Here is a 14,938-nt window from a genome sequence, read left to right as displayed (position 1 = left end):
GCTAGTGTCCCTTATATCCATTCCCCTTTGCAATTGAACTTCTTAAAAAGTTGTCTATTCAGGCTGCTTTTACTTCCTCACTACCCATTCTCTCTTTGGAATCAGGCTTCTGCCTTGCTCTCTCTGAGGTCACCAAACCCAGTGGACTTTTTTCTTCTTCAATTTTTATCCTTCTTGAGATTTCTGCAGCATTTGACACTGCTGACTCTCTCTTATTAGATAATCTCTTCTTAAACTTCAGAGAGCCCATACCCTCCTATTTTACTTCTTATCTTTCTAAACACTCCTCAGTCTCCTCTGGATTGATTCTCCTAAGGACAAATACTGTCTTATCTTAATTCTATATCTCCCCCAGCATCCACTGCAATGCTCTAACCACATCAGGTACTTAATAAATGATCACAGGCTCATAGATTTAGAGTATAAAGGGACCCATGAAGCAATTGAGTGCAGTCATCATTTTTTTTTTTACAAACAAGAAAACTCAGGCATAGAGAGGTTATGAATTATCCAAAGTCATACAGCTAGAAGTATCTAAAATGAGATTTGAATTCAGGTCATTCTGGCTAGAATACACTACAACATATAGCTTCACCAATGATTGCTGAAGTGGGAAAAAAAGGTTCTAAGTTTAAAAATTACAGCACATTTGAACAATGAACTTTTCTCTATCTCACAAGCCAGACTCAGTGTAATCTGTAATAAAATTATATTCTTTGGGTCACTGGTTCTTAGTCAGTGATTCATGACCTAGTTTCGCCTTTTGCTCTGGATGACTGACAAACCTTTTAGGCATGTAGTTAGTCTGGAGGGTTGAAATAAAATGTAAAACAAAGTCTTTAGTCACATTCCTTCACTGTAAACATGTCTAAAACACTTTAATGCAAAAAAAAGCACAAAAAACAGAGGTCAGTGATCCAATGAAAGTTTAGACACCCATTGTGACCACAACTAAATGTACCAGATTCAGTGTTTTCCAGTTTGACCAGGAATAAGAAATGATATATTTTCTCCACTTACTTTTGGCTATCTATCTGGGATAGATATGTTCAGAAGCTAGTGCCCACAAGAATTTAAAAGGCAAAGTAAGATGCAAGTGGCAACAGAACCTGAATAGAAGGAAGGAAACAAGCCTTTATTAAGCACCTACTATGTTTCAGACACAGTGATAAAATGCTTTTATAAATATTATCTGGTTTAATCCTCACAACAACCCTGGAAGGTAGATGCTGTTATTATCCTCATTTTACAGTTGAGGAAACTGAGCCAGACAGTTATTAAGTGATTTACCCAGAATCACACAACTAGTAAGGTCTGAGGCCAAATTTGAACTCAGATCTTCCTAACTGCAGCCCTAGTGCTCTATTCACACCACTAGATTGAGCCACTGAAATCTGAGCTAATATGGGGATAAAGAACAGGATAGATAGTGAGTTTGCCTTGAGAAGAGAAAGCAGAGAGCAGTTGGGAGCCATCACAAAGAGAGACCTCAGATGAAACAGAAAAGGCAACATGGTAACAAGGAAAGAATTCTGAACTTGGAGCTTAAAGACCTGAATTTGAATCCAGCCTCTTCCACTTACTACCTTTGTGACCTTGGGTAAATGACTGAACTTCTCTGGAATTCCTTTTCCCCAATAGTAAAAGGAGTTTTTTAAAAAAGGTAAAAAAAATTAGGATCTATGTTCCTAAAGGAATCCAAACTGGAAAGCAACAGATGACTTTGAATTGAAAGTCCAAGGAGAGAAAAGGCATGGGGAGTGGAGAGAAAGGAAAGGAGATGGGACTCCTCAAGGAATGGAGTGAAGGAGACTGGGTGGGGAGTCAGAGCATCAAGCCAAGTCCAAGTTTTACCAAAGGAGCTTGATTCACCTTAGCAAGATGAAACAGGCCTCTTTGGGGTGACTTTAATCTTGAGCAAACTTGTTTTTTCTCTGTTTTAGGCTCCTGGATATTCTCTGTAATTGGCTAGCAGCTGGAACCAGCTGACAGCTTTGGCAAATACAAATGTATTGGAATTTATTTATTTTGGGGGGAGGCAAGGAAGGAAGAAGCATTTTTAAAACAGTTGATGGTTATATAAGAAATTTTAATACATATCATGATTCAGTTTAACAAACATCAGTAAGTGCCTAGTGTGTCTAGAGCACACTACTAGGGCCAGGCTTGACAAGCAAATTCTCTCATGGAATTTATAGTCTAGTCACTATTAAGTACCTAAGCCAAAACAGTACCCCAGTTTTTTTAATGTATTCAGAGCCCAAGAGGGTAGGACTATTCTGGTTTTCACCCACAATGATTATTAATTTACCCCTTTCCCAATTTCTATTGTTGTTATTGCTACTATAATGAAAGGGTGCCAATAAAAGGTTCTGACCAAAATAAGGCTGTGGAAAGGTACAGGCTTAGATACGAGACTCAAGATACAAGGCTGGCCTCCTTATTAGTGAAAGTTCTTAGTTTAATTTGACAGGGTTAGTTAATTGTCCTTTAAACTTAATATTGCATTTCTCAAACATTTTGAACAGACTAACATCTTGCTTTTTATATTTGCTCTTCATTCTCCCTATATAGAGTCTCTTTCTTAAGTCTTTTTCTTGTCTAAGATTTTTTAAACTTTCTTTTTCTTTATTCTTTAAAAAAAATCCATATTTTAATTTCCCACAATTCCTACTGAATTAGCAAATGTGAAACAAGACAAGGCCACTGCCTCTGAGCCTGAAAATCTAATTTAAATAGTGGAACGTGTGCAGGTTAAACTGAAGACAGTGTCATCTGAGAGAGTAAAATCATAGTACTGAAGCACTGTTGTAATTTAAAATTCTAACATAAATTTTTAAATGGTCACATAAAGCTAGACTTTCAATGACATTTTTAATTTTCAAAGTTAAAAGCATTTTTAGTGGAATATAATTGCTTTCAGAAGTTTAACAGAAGCAGTCAGTAAAAGTGCAAGCTGTTGATTTATTCAAACATATCTTCATTCATTAACTTATTTTATTTACAAATAAAACATTCATTCATTCTTTCAATAAATTTTTATTAAGTACTTTCTACCTGAAAGCACTATACTGGGTGCTAGGGAGGACTCCAATATGAATAAGACACAGTCCTTGCTTACAAGAAATATAATATATTAATCTTCCATACAATGTATTGTTATTTGTAAACAATTTGCAAAATATTCCTTACATGACTAATGATTCCTGTACACCCAAAAGAAGATTGTGGGCAGGGAAATATCTCTATGCTCTTAGTTCATATGCAATACCTATACTGTTAAATGCTCTGATAAACTATTTCAAAAACCTATCAGGCATCTAAACCATGTCTAGTAAAACCCAAATTTTTCTCCCAGGTTTCAGCACACACTAGATCAATGTGGTGCTTTTAATCTCATAGTACTATACTAAAACACTAACTTCAATTACACATCTTTTAAACATAGCTTTATTACTCTCTCTCTTTCTGTCTCTGCTAGTACTGGTCAAGAACTTCATACTTAAACTTACTTAAAGGGCTTTTTAAAAAACTACTTTTCAACCACAACAGACCGGATGTTAAGAGCTCTGCCACCAAAATCCATATTATACTAACTTTAAAAAAAATCCTCTTAAGAATTAATACTTTCTGCACTCAAAAGTGTGGCTCCAAGAAGTCTAGGTGTTTCAAACCTGTGAGCTGGCACACAAAATTATCTTCCTCTCTATTTATAGAAGGATATTTGGCTGCCTTTCATCTCACTTGGACTGGGATCTATACATTGAATTTAGGATGCCCTCTCCAAGAGCATACTACATAGCATATATCTATATTGATGTAGCTATATATATGCATATATGTGTGTGTGTGTGTGTATATACATGTGTATGTATGTATATATATATATGAAAAAATAACTTGGTGGGAATAGAAAAACACATTGGCTCTGCTTTTCAATTGGGTAGGTGACTGTTTTATTCAACTGACCAAGCTGAATACAGAAGTAAAAGTTTATTTTGAATTAGTAAGTTATTGCTGAAACTTTCATATGAATTTTTTTAGGGGGAAAATGAATGAAGCATACTTTGGGAAAAGCTTAAGAAAAGAAGAAATGCATTTTTAATCCTTCACTTTTCATCTGTTTCTTCTGTTCTGTTTTAGTACTAATCCTTTTCAAATACCTCTATGGGACACATTTTTCACTTGAGGAAAAATTAGGCAAACAACCAAGAACATTTATTGAATGTTATTATATGCCAGGCACTGAGGTGGAAGGGGAGAGAGATAAAGCATAGCTCAAAACCTCAGGAGTTCACAGTCTAGTCAGAAAAGGACATTTCAAAGTAACAGATGAAAAATAACTAAAAGAATGGCCTAGATAACAAGTGTTAAGTGAACCCAGGGAAGGAAGATACCAATAGACTGAGATAGTTGAAGAAGGCTTCAATGAGGTTAAGAAACTCAATCTGCATTTTAAAGTAAAGACAGGATAAAGCAGCATTAATATAAAGAGGGTTATTTTCTGCGAGGGGGGATAAGGGGGTGAAGGGTGGGGGGTGGGGGTGGGGGTGGTGAAGAGGAGTACTGATAGAAGAGAATTCAAGAAACATTGCAAAAGAAAGGATCAGTAGGACCTAGTGATTGACTGAATATGACAAATAAGATAGAGAATTAATGCAAGATAATTATGGCAACTGAAGAAATTGGAACTGGTGATTTCATTAACTCCTATGGATTCAGGAATCACTTCCACACATATGACTCCCACATCTACGTATCCAATATTTCACAACTCCAGGCCCATATCCACAACTGCCCTCTGAACAACTCCAAATATATCTTGCTCAGTACCTAAAATTCAGCATGTCCAAAGGAATACTGATAATCTTCCCCCTAAACTCACTCCTCTTATTCAACTTTCTTATTTTTGTTTGGGGCACTATCATCCTTCTAATTTTTGTTATTCAGTTGTTTCAGTTGTGTCCAAGTCTTCATTGACCATATTTTGGGTTTTCTTGGAAAAGATACTGTAGTAGTTTGCCATTTCCTTCTCCAACTCATTTTACAAACGAGGAAACTGGGGCAAACAGGGTTCACTGACTTGCCCAGGGTCACACATAGTAAGTATCTGAGGCCAGATTTGAACTCAGGAAGATGAGACCTCCTGACTCAGGCCTGGCACTCTACGCACTGTGTCAACTAGCTGCCCTCTTTCCAAGTACCCAGGTTCAAAAAACCTTAGCAGAATCCTCGTCTCTTTCCAGCATTTTCTTGAAGTCCACCAGTGAGGGGGAACTCATTAACTCCTCAGGAAGCCCATTCCACTTTTGGAAAGCTCTAATTATTCAGAAGTTTTTGCTTATATCAAACCTAAATCTCTCTCCACAACCTCCACCTATTGCTCCAATCAAAAAAAGCTTTTTCTATGTTAAGGCCCTTTAATACTTGAAGATAACTATCATGCTTCTAAAGACCTCTCTTCTTCCGGCTGAACATCCCCATTTCCTTCATATGGTTCTCATGTAGTGTGAACTCAAGGCCCTGACCAACCAATCTGGTTGCCCAACTCTGGATCAACCAAACAAAAGTAAGCATTTATTAAACACCTACTATGTGTCAGGCACATTGGGCCTCAGTGCCTAAGTGCTGGGTATACAAGTACAAAGAATGAAATAATTCCTACCCTCAAGGAGCTTATATTTTTATATATTTTCTTCATCTTATCAATGTTCTTTCTAATACATAATCCACAGAACTGAACACTATACCCTGGATATAGTCATGCCAGGACTATCACCTCCCTAGTCCTGCTATGCCTCTTGTTTTTGGGTTTTGTTTTTTTTTTGTTTTGTTTTTTGGTTAGGCAATGAGGTTAAATGACTTGCCCAGGGTCACACAGCTAGTAAGTGTTATGTGTCTGAGACTGGATTTGAACTCAGGTCCTCCTGAATCCGGGGCCAGTGCTCTATCCACTGCACCACCTACCCGCCCCTCTGTTATGCCTCTTTTTTTTTTATGAGGGACAATCCTTTATTTTTTTAATTTTTTTTAGACTTTTTATGGTAATTTTTATTTTTTTTTTTGTTTTCAACATTTACTTCCACAAGATTTTGAGTTCCAAATTTTCACCCCATCTCGCCCCTCCCCCCACTCCAAGATGGCATGCATTCTAAATACCCCTTCCCCTAGTCTGCCTTCCCTTCTATCTCTCTCCCCTTTTTCTTATCCCCTTCCCCTTAAATTTTCCTGTAGGGCAGGATGGCTTTCTGTACCCCATTTCTTGTATTTCTTATTTCCCAGTTGCATGTGAAAACATTTTTTTTTAAACATGTGTTTTTAAAACTTTGGGTTCCAAATTTTCTCCCTTCCTCCCTCACCACCCACCCTCATTGATAAGGCAAGCAACTAAATGTAGGTTAAATATGTGCAGTCATGCAAAACACTTCCATAGTAGACATTCTGTGAAAAACTAACTCTGTTTCCCTTAATCTTATCCTGCCCACCCATTTATTCTATTCTTTCTTTTGACCCTGTCCCTCCTCAGAAGTATTTGCTTCTGATTACTTCCTTTCCCAATCTGCCCTCCTCTCTATCATTCCCCTACTCTCTTGTCTCCTTCCCCCCCTTTTTCCTGTAGGGTAAGACAGATTTCCACACCCAATTGAGTGTGTATGTCATTCCCTCGTTAAGTCAAATCCTATGAGAATAAGATTCACTCATTCCCTCTCACCTTCCCCCATTTCCCCTCCACTGTAAGAGCCTTCTCTTTTTTTTTTGTTGTGGGATAATTTGCCCCATTCTACCTCTCCCCTTCTCCTTCTCCTAGTATATTCCTCTCTCAGCCCTTAATTTTATTCTCCAGATATGACTCTTTCATTTTCAACTCACCCTGTGCCCTCTATCTATCTATCTATATCCACATATATGTACATATAATTTTTTCCCCTCCAACTACCCTAATACTGACAAAGGTCTCATGAGTTACAAATATCATCTTTCTATGCAGGAATGTAAACAGTTCGACCTTAATAAGTCTCTTATGATTTTCTCTTTCCTGTTTACCTCTTCATGTTGCACTCAAGTCTTGTATTTGAAAATCAAATTTTCTATTCAACTCTGGTCTTTTCATCAAGAATGCTTGAAAGAGCTCTTTTTCACTGAATGACCATTTTTCCCCTGAAGGATTATACTCAGTTTTGCTGGGTAGGTGATTCTTGGTTGTAATCCTATCTCCTTTGCCCTCCAGAATATTATATTCCATGCCCTGAAGTCCCTTAACGTAGAAGAAGCTAAATCTTATGTTATTTTGATTGTGTTTCCACAATACTTGAATTGTTTCTTTCTGGCTGCTTGTAATATTTTCTTCTTGACCTGGGAACTCTGGAATTTGGCTACGATATTCCTAGGAGTTTTCCTTTGGGGATCTCTTTCAGGAGGAGATCGGTAGATTCTTTCAATTTCTATTTTGCCCTCTGGTTCTAAAATATCAGGACAGTTTTCCCTGATAATTTCTTGAAAGATGATGTCTAGGCTCTTTTTTTGATCGTGGCTTTCAGATAGTCCAATAATTTTTAAATTCTCTCTCCTGGATCTATTTTCCAGGTCAGTTGTTTTTCCAATGAGATATTTCACATTGTTTTCTAATTTTTCATTCTTTTGGATTTGTTTTACAGTGTCTTGATTTCTCATAAAGTCACTAGCTTCCAATTGCTCTATTCTAATTTTTAAGGAAGTATTTTCTTCAGTAAGCTTTTGGACTTCCTTTTCCATTTGGCCAATTTTGCTTTTTAAGGCATTCTTCTCCTCATTGGCTTTTTGGACCTCTTTAGCCATTTGGGTTAGGCTATTTTTTAAGGTGTTATTTTCTTCAGTATTTTTTTGGGTCTCCTTTAGCAAGCTGTTGACTTGTTTTTCATGATTTTCTTGAATTACTCTCAGTTTTTCCTCTACTTCTCTTACTTGCTTCTCAAAATCCCTTTTGAGCTGTTCCAAGGCCTGGGACTGATTCATATTTTTCTTGGAGGCTTTGGATGTAGGAGCTTTGGCTTTGTTGTCCTCTTCTGGTTGCATGTTTTGATCTTCTTTGTCACCAAAGTAAGATAATATAGACTGACTCTTTTTGCACTGCTTACTCATGATCTCAGCCAATTACTTGAGTTTTAAACTCTTTGTTAAGGTAAAAGTATGCTTCCAATGTGAAGAGTGTACTGTCCCAAGCTTCGGGAGTTTGTACAGCTGTTTTCAGAGGTACTTCTAGGGACCTGTAAATTTTCAGTTCTTCCAAGGTGGTATGACAAGGGGTGAGGTGTTTTCTCTCCACCACAACAAGCTCCACCACACCAGTGTTCCTCCTCACCCCAGGACCACCCCTCAGAACTGTGACCCAGATCCAAGCACTGGTAAAGCAAGATATTCCTGCCTCAGCACTGGCAAAGAGATCCCTGCAATCCCCCTCTGATCAGCCACTAGATTCCCCCTCAGTCTATGGGCCGGAAGCTCAGGAAAAGCTGCGGCCCCAGGCCAAGCTCGAGACTTGAGGCTGAGACCTAGCTCCTCTCTCACCGCAGTCACAGACTTTTCCCACTGACCTTCTAAGTTGCCTTTGGTATTCCTGGGTTGAGAAGTCTGGAAACCACCACAGCGGCCTGCGATTCAGCCCTCTGAGGCCTGCTCCAGGGTCGCTGCGGCCTGCCCGCCCACGCCAAACTGCGCTCCTCACCCCGCCTGGCGGGATAAACCTTTCTGATCAACTATCCAGGCTGTCTTTGGCTGGAAATTGGTTTAACTCTGTCTTTTTGTGGGTTCTGCTGCCTTAGAATTCATTTAGAGCCATTTTTTTAGGTATTTGGAGGGCTTTGGGAGAGAGCTCAAAACAGCCACTGCTTTCCCTCCCTCTGTCTACAGCCATATCACCCTGACCATGCCCAATCTCATCTACTATGCCTCTTGATGCAACTTAGGAGCTCATTAGCTTCTGGGGCTGCCATAACACATTTTTGACTCATATTGTACTTGTGGTATACTAAAACTCTCAGATCTTTTTCAATCTCAAGATTTTTTTTTACTCATTCAGCAATTCTGCATGGCACTTATGATGAAGTCTTATAAAAAAACCTTCAATACATAGAATTTTAAATGATCCCTTGTGATTGGTCACATACTCCACCAGGGTCTCCAAAGGCTCCATAGCATAGGTGATTTTCGGCTGCTGAGTCAGTCACTGGAAGGAAAGGGGCCCACTTCCAACTTTCTTCTGTATTTTTGTCTTGAGTTTTTTTGTTTGCTCATTTTTCCAGGCTACTTCTTGACTTGAGAGCTTATGTTGGTATTGGACTCTGCTTTAGGGTAGAGGTAAAAGGTGGGGTGAAGGCAGAATGTCTGCCTGAGATTGTCTTTTATATCTTTCTACTGCTTTTGCGGCATAGACTGGGGGCCTGTAGGTTTTGGTGCTTCTGGAGTAGTGTGATCAGGGCAGAAGTCTGTTCCCTGCCTTCCTGGTCTGCATGTCTCTGACCTGGTTTGGATTTGCTGACTTGTGAGTGACTGAGTTCCTGTCACACTCAGACTGCTGGGATACTCTGCCATTTCAGAAGTGATTGAAATGCTGGCTCTACCTTGGTTTTAGTCTCCTATCCTAGTTTATTTCACTGCAGGCTTACATGTGGGCCTAGAGGTTAAAACTGAGTCTCTCCTTTGCTCTTGGGCAGACGCACAGCTATGTTCTGAAACTTGTTCCTAGCTCCTTACACAGGTAGGGAACCTGCTCCCCTGCAACTTGACTGCTCCTCTCTGCCCTGATCTATGAACTCTGCCCAGAACTGGGAAATGGGCAACAGAGCAGCCAGGTGGCACCCGTTGCTGCTCTCAATTCTAGTTCAGGGGTCCCCTGGGATCTTTCCTGCCAACGTGTTTAGTCCCCTTATTGTCCCTGAGCACTGGTCTGATGCCACAGCCACAGCCCATTTCTGCCTGCTGAGTTTACTGCTGCTGCATCTGTAGTCCTGGACAATCCCCACAGGCTGGAAAAATGATGCACTGTGACTTTTTTCTGGCTTTCTCATCCATATATGGTTTGGCACACTTTCTAGGTCATTATGAAAATTTGTTTGTTTGTTTTTTGGTGGGCTAAAGTTAAGGCAAAGTTGAGACCTCTCACTTTGCCATCTTGACTCTGCCTCCTCTAACTTTCGAACTGTTGCCCTCTGTCTTCCCTTCTCCTCAAACCTCATCCTAGAATGAATAAGCAAAGCATCTATTAAGCTCCTACTATGTGCAGAGCCCTGTGCTAAGCACCAGTAATACAAATAGAAAAGTTAAGACAATTTTTGCTCTCAAGGAACTCACATTCTAACAGGGGCAACAACATACAGGTTCCAGCAGAATGTCAGATGGAAAGGTCCCATTGTCCTTAGGGAGCAGCATCAAAGCAGATGGCAATGCCTCTTCTTTAATGTTATTTCCACTGATTAAATAATAATAATATTTGATGCTGAACCATTTGACGGTGTTAAGGACTTTGGTGGCAAGAATTTTTTTTAAGAAAAATCCTGGTAATGACCTTCTATGCCCAATCAACCTCAAAAATGATAATGTCACTAAAAAAGAATAAAGAAATTGGAAGGAATTTTGGATTTGGACATGTTGCATCTGAGGCAACAACCAAATAGAAATACTGAGTAGACAGCAACTGCTACACCAATGGTTACCACTAGGGATAGAGGAGTTTAGCAGGATGGAAAGAGTATTTAGGGAAAAAGTCAGGGGTTTCTGCTTTATTACTAACTTGCTATGTTACCTCCTTTGATTCGCAATCACCTCAGTACTACAGGTATTATTATATCCATTTTACAGATGAGGAAACTGAGGCTCAGAAAGTTTAAAGGACTTGCTTAGGGCCAGATAGCTCATGCCAGAGATGGAATTTGAGACTTGTTGGCCATAAATCTACCTATTCCACCATTCTTTCATGCCTGGGATACTTTCAGATGACATACCTTCTTTCACCACTCAGCTTGTATGTCACCTACTCAGGAAAGCTTTTTCCATGACTCCCTTTCCCTAACTGATTGTGTTAGTTCCCTCCTCCAATACTCCTACAGCAAGTACTTTGTTCTCTTCTTTCTGCCCCTTTGCTTTTTTATGAGATCACTCTTTTATTTCCTACTTTGTATTCTATTTATCTGTGCTCATGTAGTTCCCAGGAGGATATCAATCCCTTGAAGGTGGTAACTTTCATTTTTGTCCATGAATACCCAGCAGCTAGCACAGTACATTGCACATAGTAGGTGCTTTATAAATGCTTGCTTTATTTAAGCTAAAGTCCAATACTATCATTTAATTGATGAGTAAATTGAAATTTAAAAGGGTAAGGTGGCTTGCTTAATGTTACAAAGGTAATGAGTAACAGAACTAGTTTTTGCACAAAGTTCTACTAGATTTAAATTCCAGTGCCAAAAACTGCGTTGGGAGCAAAGAAGAATCCTAGCCCCATTTGTACTGATGAATTTCAATTTCAGCTGTTTTTGTTTTAATCTGAAACTGGTGTACTCAGGTTGGTAGTTCTTTGTTAGAAATGTGCAACTCAGAAGATATGAACCATCAATTTTGGGCTGGAATAGATGTTAGAAGCCATCTGATCACATCCCTTCTTTTTGCAAATGTGGAAAATAACTCCCCATTTGGAGTTAAGACCAGAATTCTGTCTCAACCATTTACTAGCTATGTGACCCTCAGCAAGTCATTTAACCCTTTTTTGCCTCAGTTTCCTCATTTATAAAATGAGCTGGAGAAGGAAATGGCAAACCACCCCAGTATCTTTGCCAAGAAAACTGCAAATGGAGTCAGACATAACTAAAATGACTGAAAATCTATAGATGAGGAAGGTAAAAGATGAACGGTGCTAGTCAATTGTCGTTTATTTTTCACACAAAAACAACTCACCTTAGCATCTGATATTTCACAGCACATCTCTTGGGCTACAAAGTTTGGGTTACAATAAACTTGAAGGCGATGAAGTTCAATCTATTGAAAAACATAAGATGACAAACAACATTATAGATTTCTTCTTGTTATTTTTATTTATAAACACTATATGTATGGAGGTTAAACATGCATAGAACATGTGAACATATCCAAAGTGAAAACTTGAAATTAAACCTGACTCCTTGGCAGCTCTTTTGACAGATTAAATGGGTTAATGCTAGGATATAACCATTTCCTAGGTCTTTAGGCATATTTGTCCTCATTAGAAGAAACCAAGTAATAATGTTATGAATTGACAAGACTATTGATATTTTCATATCAGAAAGGAAAAGGAATACCTAGTTGAGAAGTCAAAGAGAAGATGTACCAAAAATGAATAACTAGTCTATCAAAAATGGAGGTGAGGGAATACAAAAAAGCAAAGTCTATTTCGGAAAATGCTTAACTCCCTTTTACCAGAGCTCTTACTGGAGAATGATTAGCTCACAGATACTATTCAATCTGAATTCAGTAATAAATGAAATGTCTGCAAGTTTATATGTCCATATAAACTATGTTTAAGAATTATGAATCTTAACATTTTTGTGGTATCAGAGTTCTTTCATTTAAAAAAAATTTCAAGGCTGATTTAATCCCCAATCTGCATCCTCTAAAGGGATACTGATACTTTTGGCATGCCTTTAATTTTGTAGTAAGACACCTCTAGCTACTAAATTCTCTTATAATTATTATAGTTCATTGTACCATCTCTTACAGTTATTTGTTACTCAGTCTTTGCTCTTATTCACCTGATACCCCTGAGTTGGAAAACATTTTTCTGGGTAATGATATTTAAAACTTCTCCTTTTATATTTAATGTTATTTATTTTGAGAGGCGGTGTGTCATGGTAGATAGAAAGTTGGCCTTGAAGCCAGGAAGACCTGAATTCAAGTTCTGCCTCTAACACCTACTGACTGTGTGACCCTAGGCCAGTCACTTAACCTCAGTGCTGTTAGCAACTCTCTAAGACTATTAGTTGCAGACTAGATTCTAACCTGAGAAAGACTTTCTTCATCCAGGAATTCCCTGTCCTAATGAAATCACAGGTCTAATCCCCTTCCTTTTCCTAATTTTATTTTAAAACTCTCTCAAAAGTGCAGTTAGTTGCAGAAGGTATTTTTAATGGTCAGAATTGTGTATTTTGGAAATTAAGTATAATTGCTTTAAGAGTTGTGAATTATTTGTTGCTATTGAATCATTTCAGCCATGTCTGACTTTTTGTGATCCTTTTTAGGGTTTTCTTGGCAAAGATACTGGAGTGGTTTTCCATTTCCTTCTGCAGCTCATATTACAAATAAAGAAACTGAGGCAAACAGAGTTCACTGACTTGCCTAGGGTCATAGAGCTAGTAAGTGTCTGAGGCTAGATTTGAACTTGTCTTCTATCCACTACACACCACCTAGCTGCCCAAGAGCTGTGAGTTACCTCAACCAAATATTTTTACAGGTGACTTTGAAAGCATCCAAATTGTGATTAGGTGTTTTTTTTTTGGGGGGGGGCATTTTTTTTGCAATCCTACTCATGGAAATTTACCAATATCAAATCTAGATTGTAAATGTTTACTTCTTTAAAAAAAAATCTTCAAAGCCCAGTTTTATATTCTTTCTTCTCCAGATTATGTATTAATCATCTCAGCCTTAGAGATAAATGTAAAAGCATCTTCAGATTGGTAAAATTTTGTAAGCCTGAACTACTCTTCCCAAAGTCATAACGTCATTGATTTAGAGCTGGAAGAGGCCTTAGAAATCATCTAGTTCAATGCCTTCCTTTTATCATTGAGGAAACTAAAGCTTAGAGAGGTTAAACAACTTGCACTAAGTCACAAACGTACTCAATGGCAAGATTCAAATTCAGTTCCTCTGCTTGCAGTTCCAGTAGCACACTTTATATTGTGTGCTACACATCCACTACTTTTCCAAATTATACAGTTGATGGTAATGTTGCCTGAAGAACTGGAGCCCAAGAAAACACTATTAAACCAATAGCAGCTTATTTAATATAGTGCATAATGCAAAGCAACTGCTATTACGTAGCTGAATGTACAGAGCCTATTGTTCTTAAATAAGAATGTCAGATAATCTGGACTCATTTAAAGCTAAATCTGGAATCATTTAAAGCTCATGTTTCCCCAGCCCTTTGCATTTCAAAAAAGCAAGCTTTTAACATAATCATATTATGCATCATACTTTCACATTTTACCAGAGTTTAATTTTCTATAAAATTACTCTTTTTGACTGGAACCAATTTCTTTTAAACCTACTGTTTGCAGATAATTTGTCCAGCCTATATTATGTGTCAAAATATTATACCTATTTATATGAATATTATGAGAGCCAGCATAGCATGGTGAATAGAGGTTCTGGTCTTAGAATCAGGAGGACCTGCCTGGGTTCAAGACCTGATTTTGATACTTAACAACTGTGTGACTATGAACAAATCTCTCAACCTCCTAGGGCCCCCAACTACATTCTAAGACTTTAAGTTATAGATAAATTGCTGATCTTAATCAGTGGAGGATGTTCCAACATTGATGAAATCATGGGTCTAGTACCAGAGACAGACAGACAGAGAGAGAAAGAGGAGAGAGAGAGAGGGAGGGGGTGGCAGCAATCTGGATATGAATGTATCTGAACCTGTGATTTTCATTGGCATAAGACTCACAGTGAGGAAATTTCTTCTACCAATGGAGACTGACACCCACTAAGCAATTTGCAGTATTAAAGAGTTGTCTAGGTACCTGAGAAGATAAGTCACTTGTCCAGGGTCACAAAGCCAGTAGGAGTCAGAGGTAGGGATTTAAACCAAGTCTTCCCGATTCTGAAGCCAGTTTTCTAGCCTTTATACTAGATGTGTGTACATACAAACAAATATGTGCATAGGTACAGCTATCCCTTCCACATCATGACTTTTCTCATCATGGTTTCTATATATGAC

At 38.3% G+C, this 14,938-nt stretch overlaps 1 protein-coding gene across 1 annotated transcript in view; it reads right to left on the bottom strand.

The window, feature by feature from the left end:
* Nucleotides 1-14,938, bottom strand: part of COL19A1 (collagen type XIX alpha 1 chain) — a 394,072-nt gene that overhangs the window by 334,557 nt on the left and 44,577 nt on the right. The window contains exon 6 of the mRNA XM_027852948.1: nt 11,923-12,003. Within this exon, the coding sequence (XP_027708749.1) occupies nt 11,923-12,003 (81 nt within the window). The remainder of the gene's footprint in view (nt 1-11,922; nt 12,004-14,938) is intronic.

Source organism: Vombatus ursinus, unplaced genomic scaffold, assembly GCF_900497805.2.
Source record: "Vombatus ursinus unplaced genomic scaffold, bare-nosed wombat genome assembly UNPS02009835.1, whole genome shotgun sequence".
Classification (NCBI taxonomy): Eukaryota; Metazoa; Chordata; class Mammalia; order Diprotodontia; family Vombatidae; genus Vombatus; species Vombatus ursinus.
The sequence above is the reverse complement of the archived record's forward strand: the minus strand, read 5'-3'. Positions and strand labels throughout refer to the sequence as shown.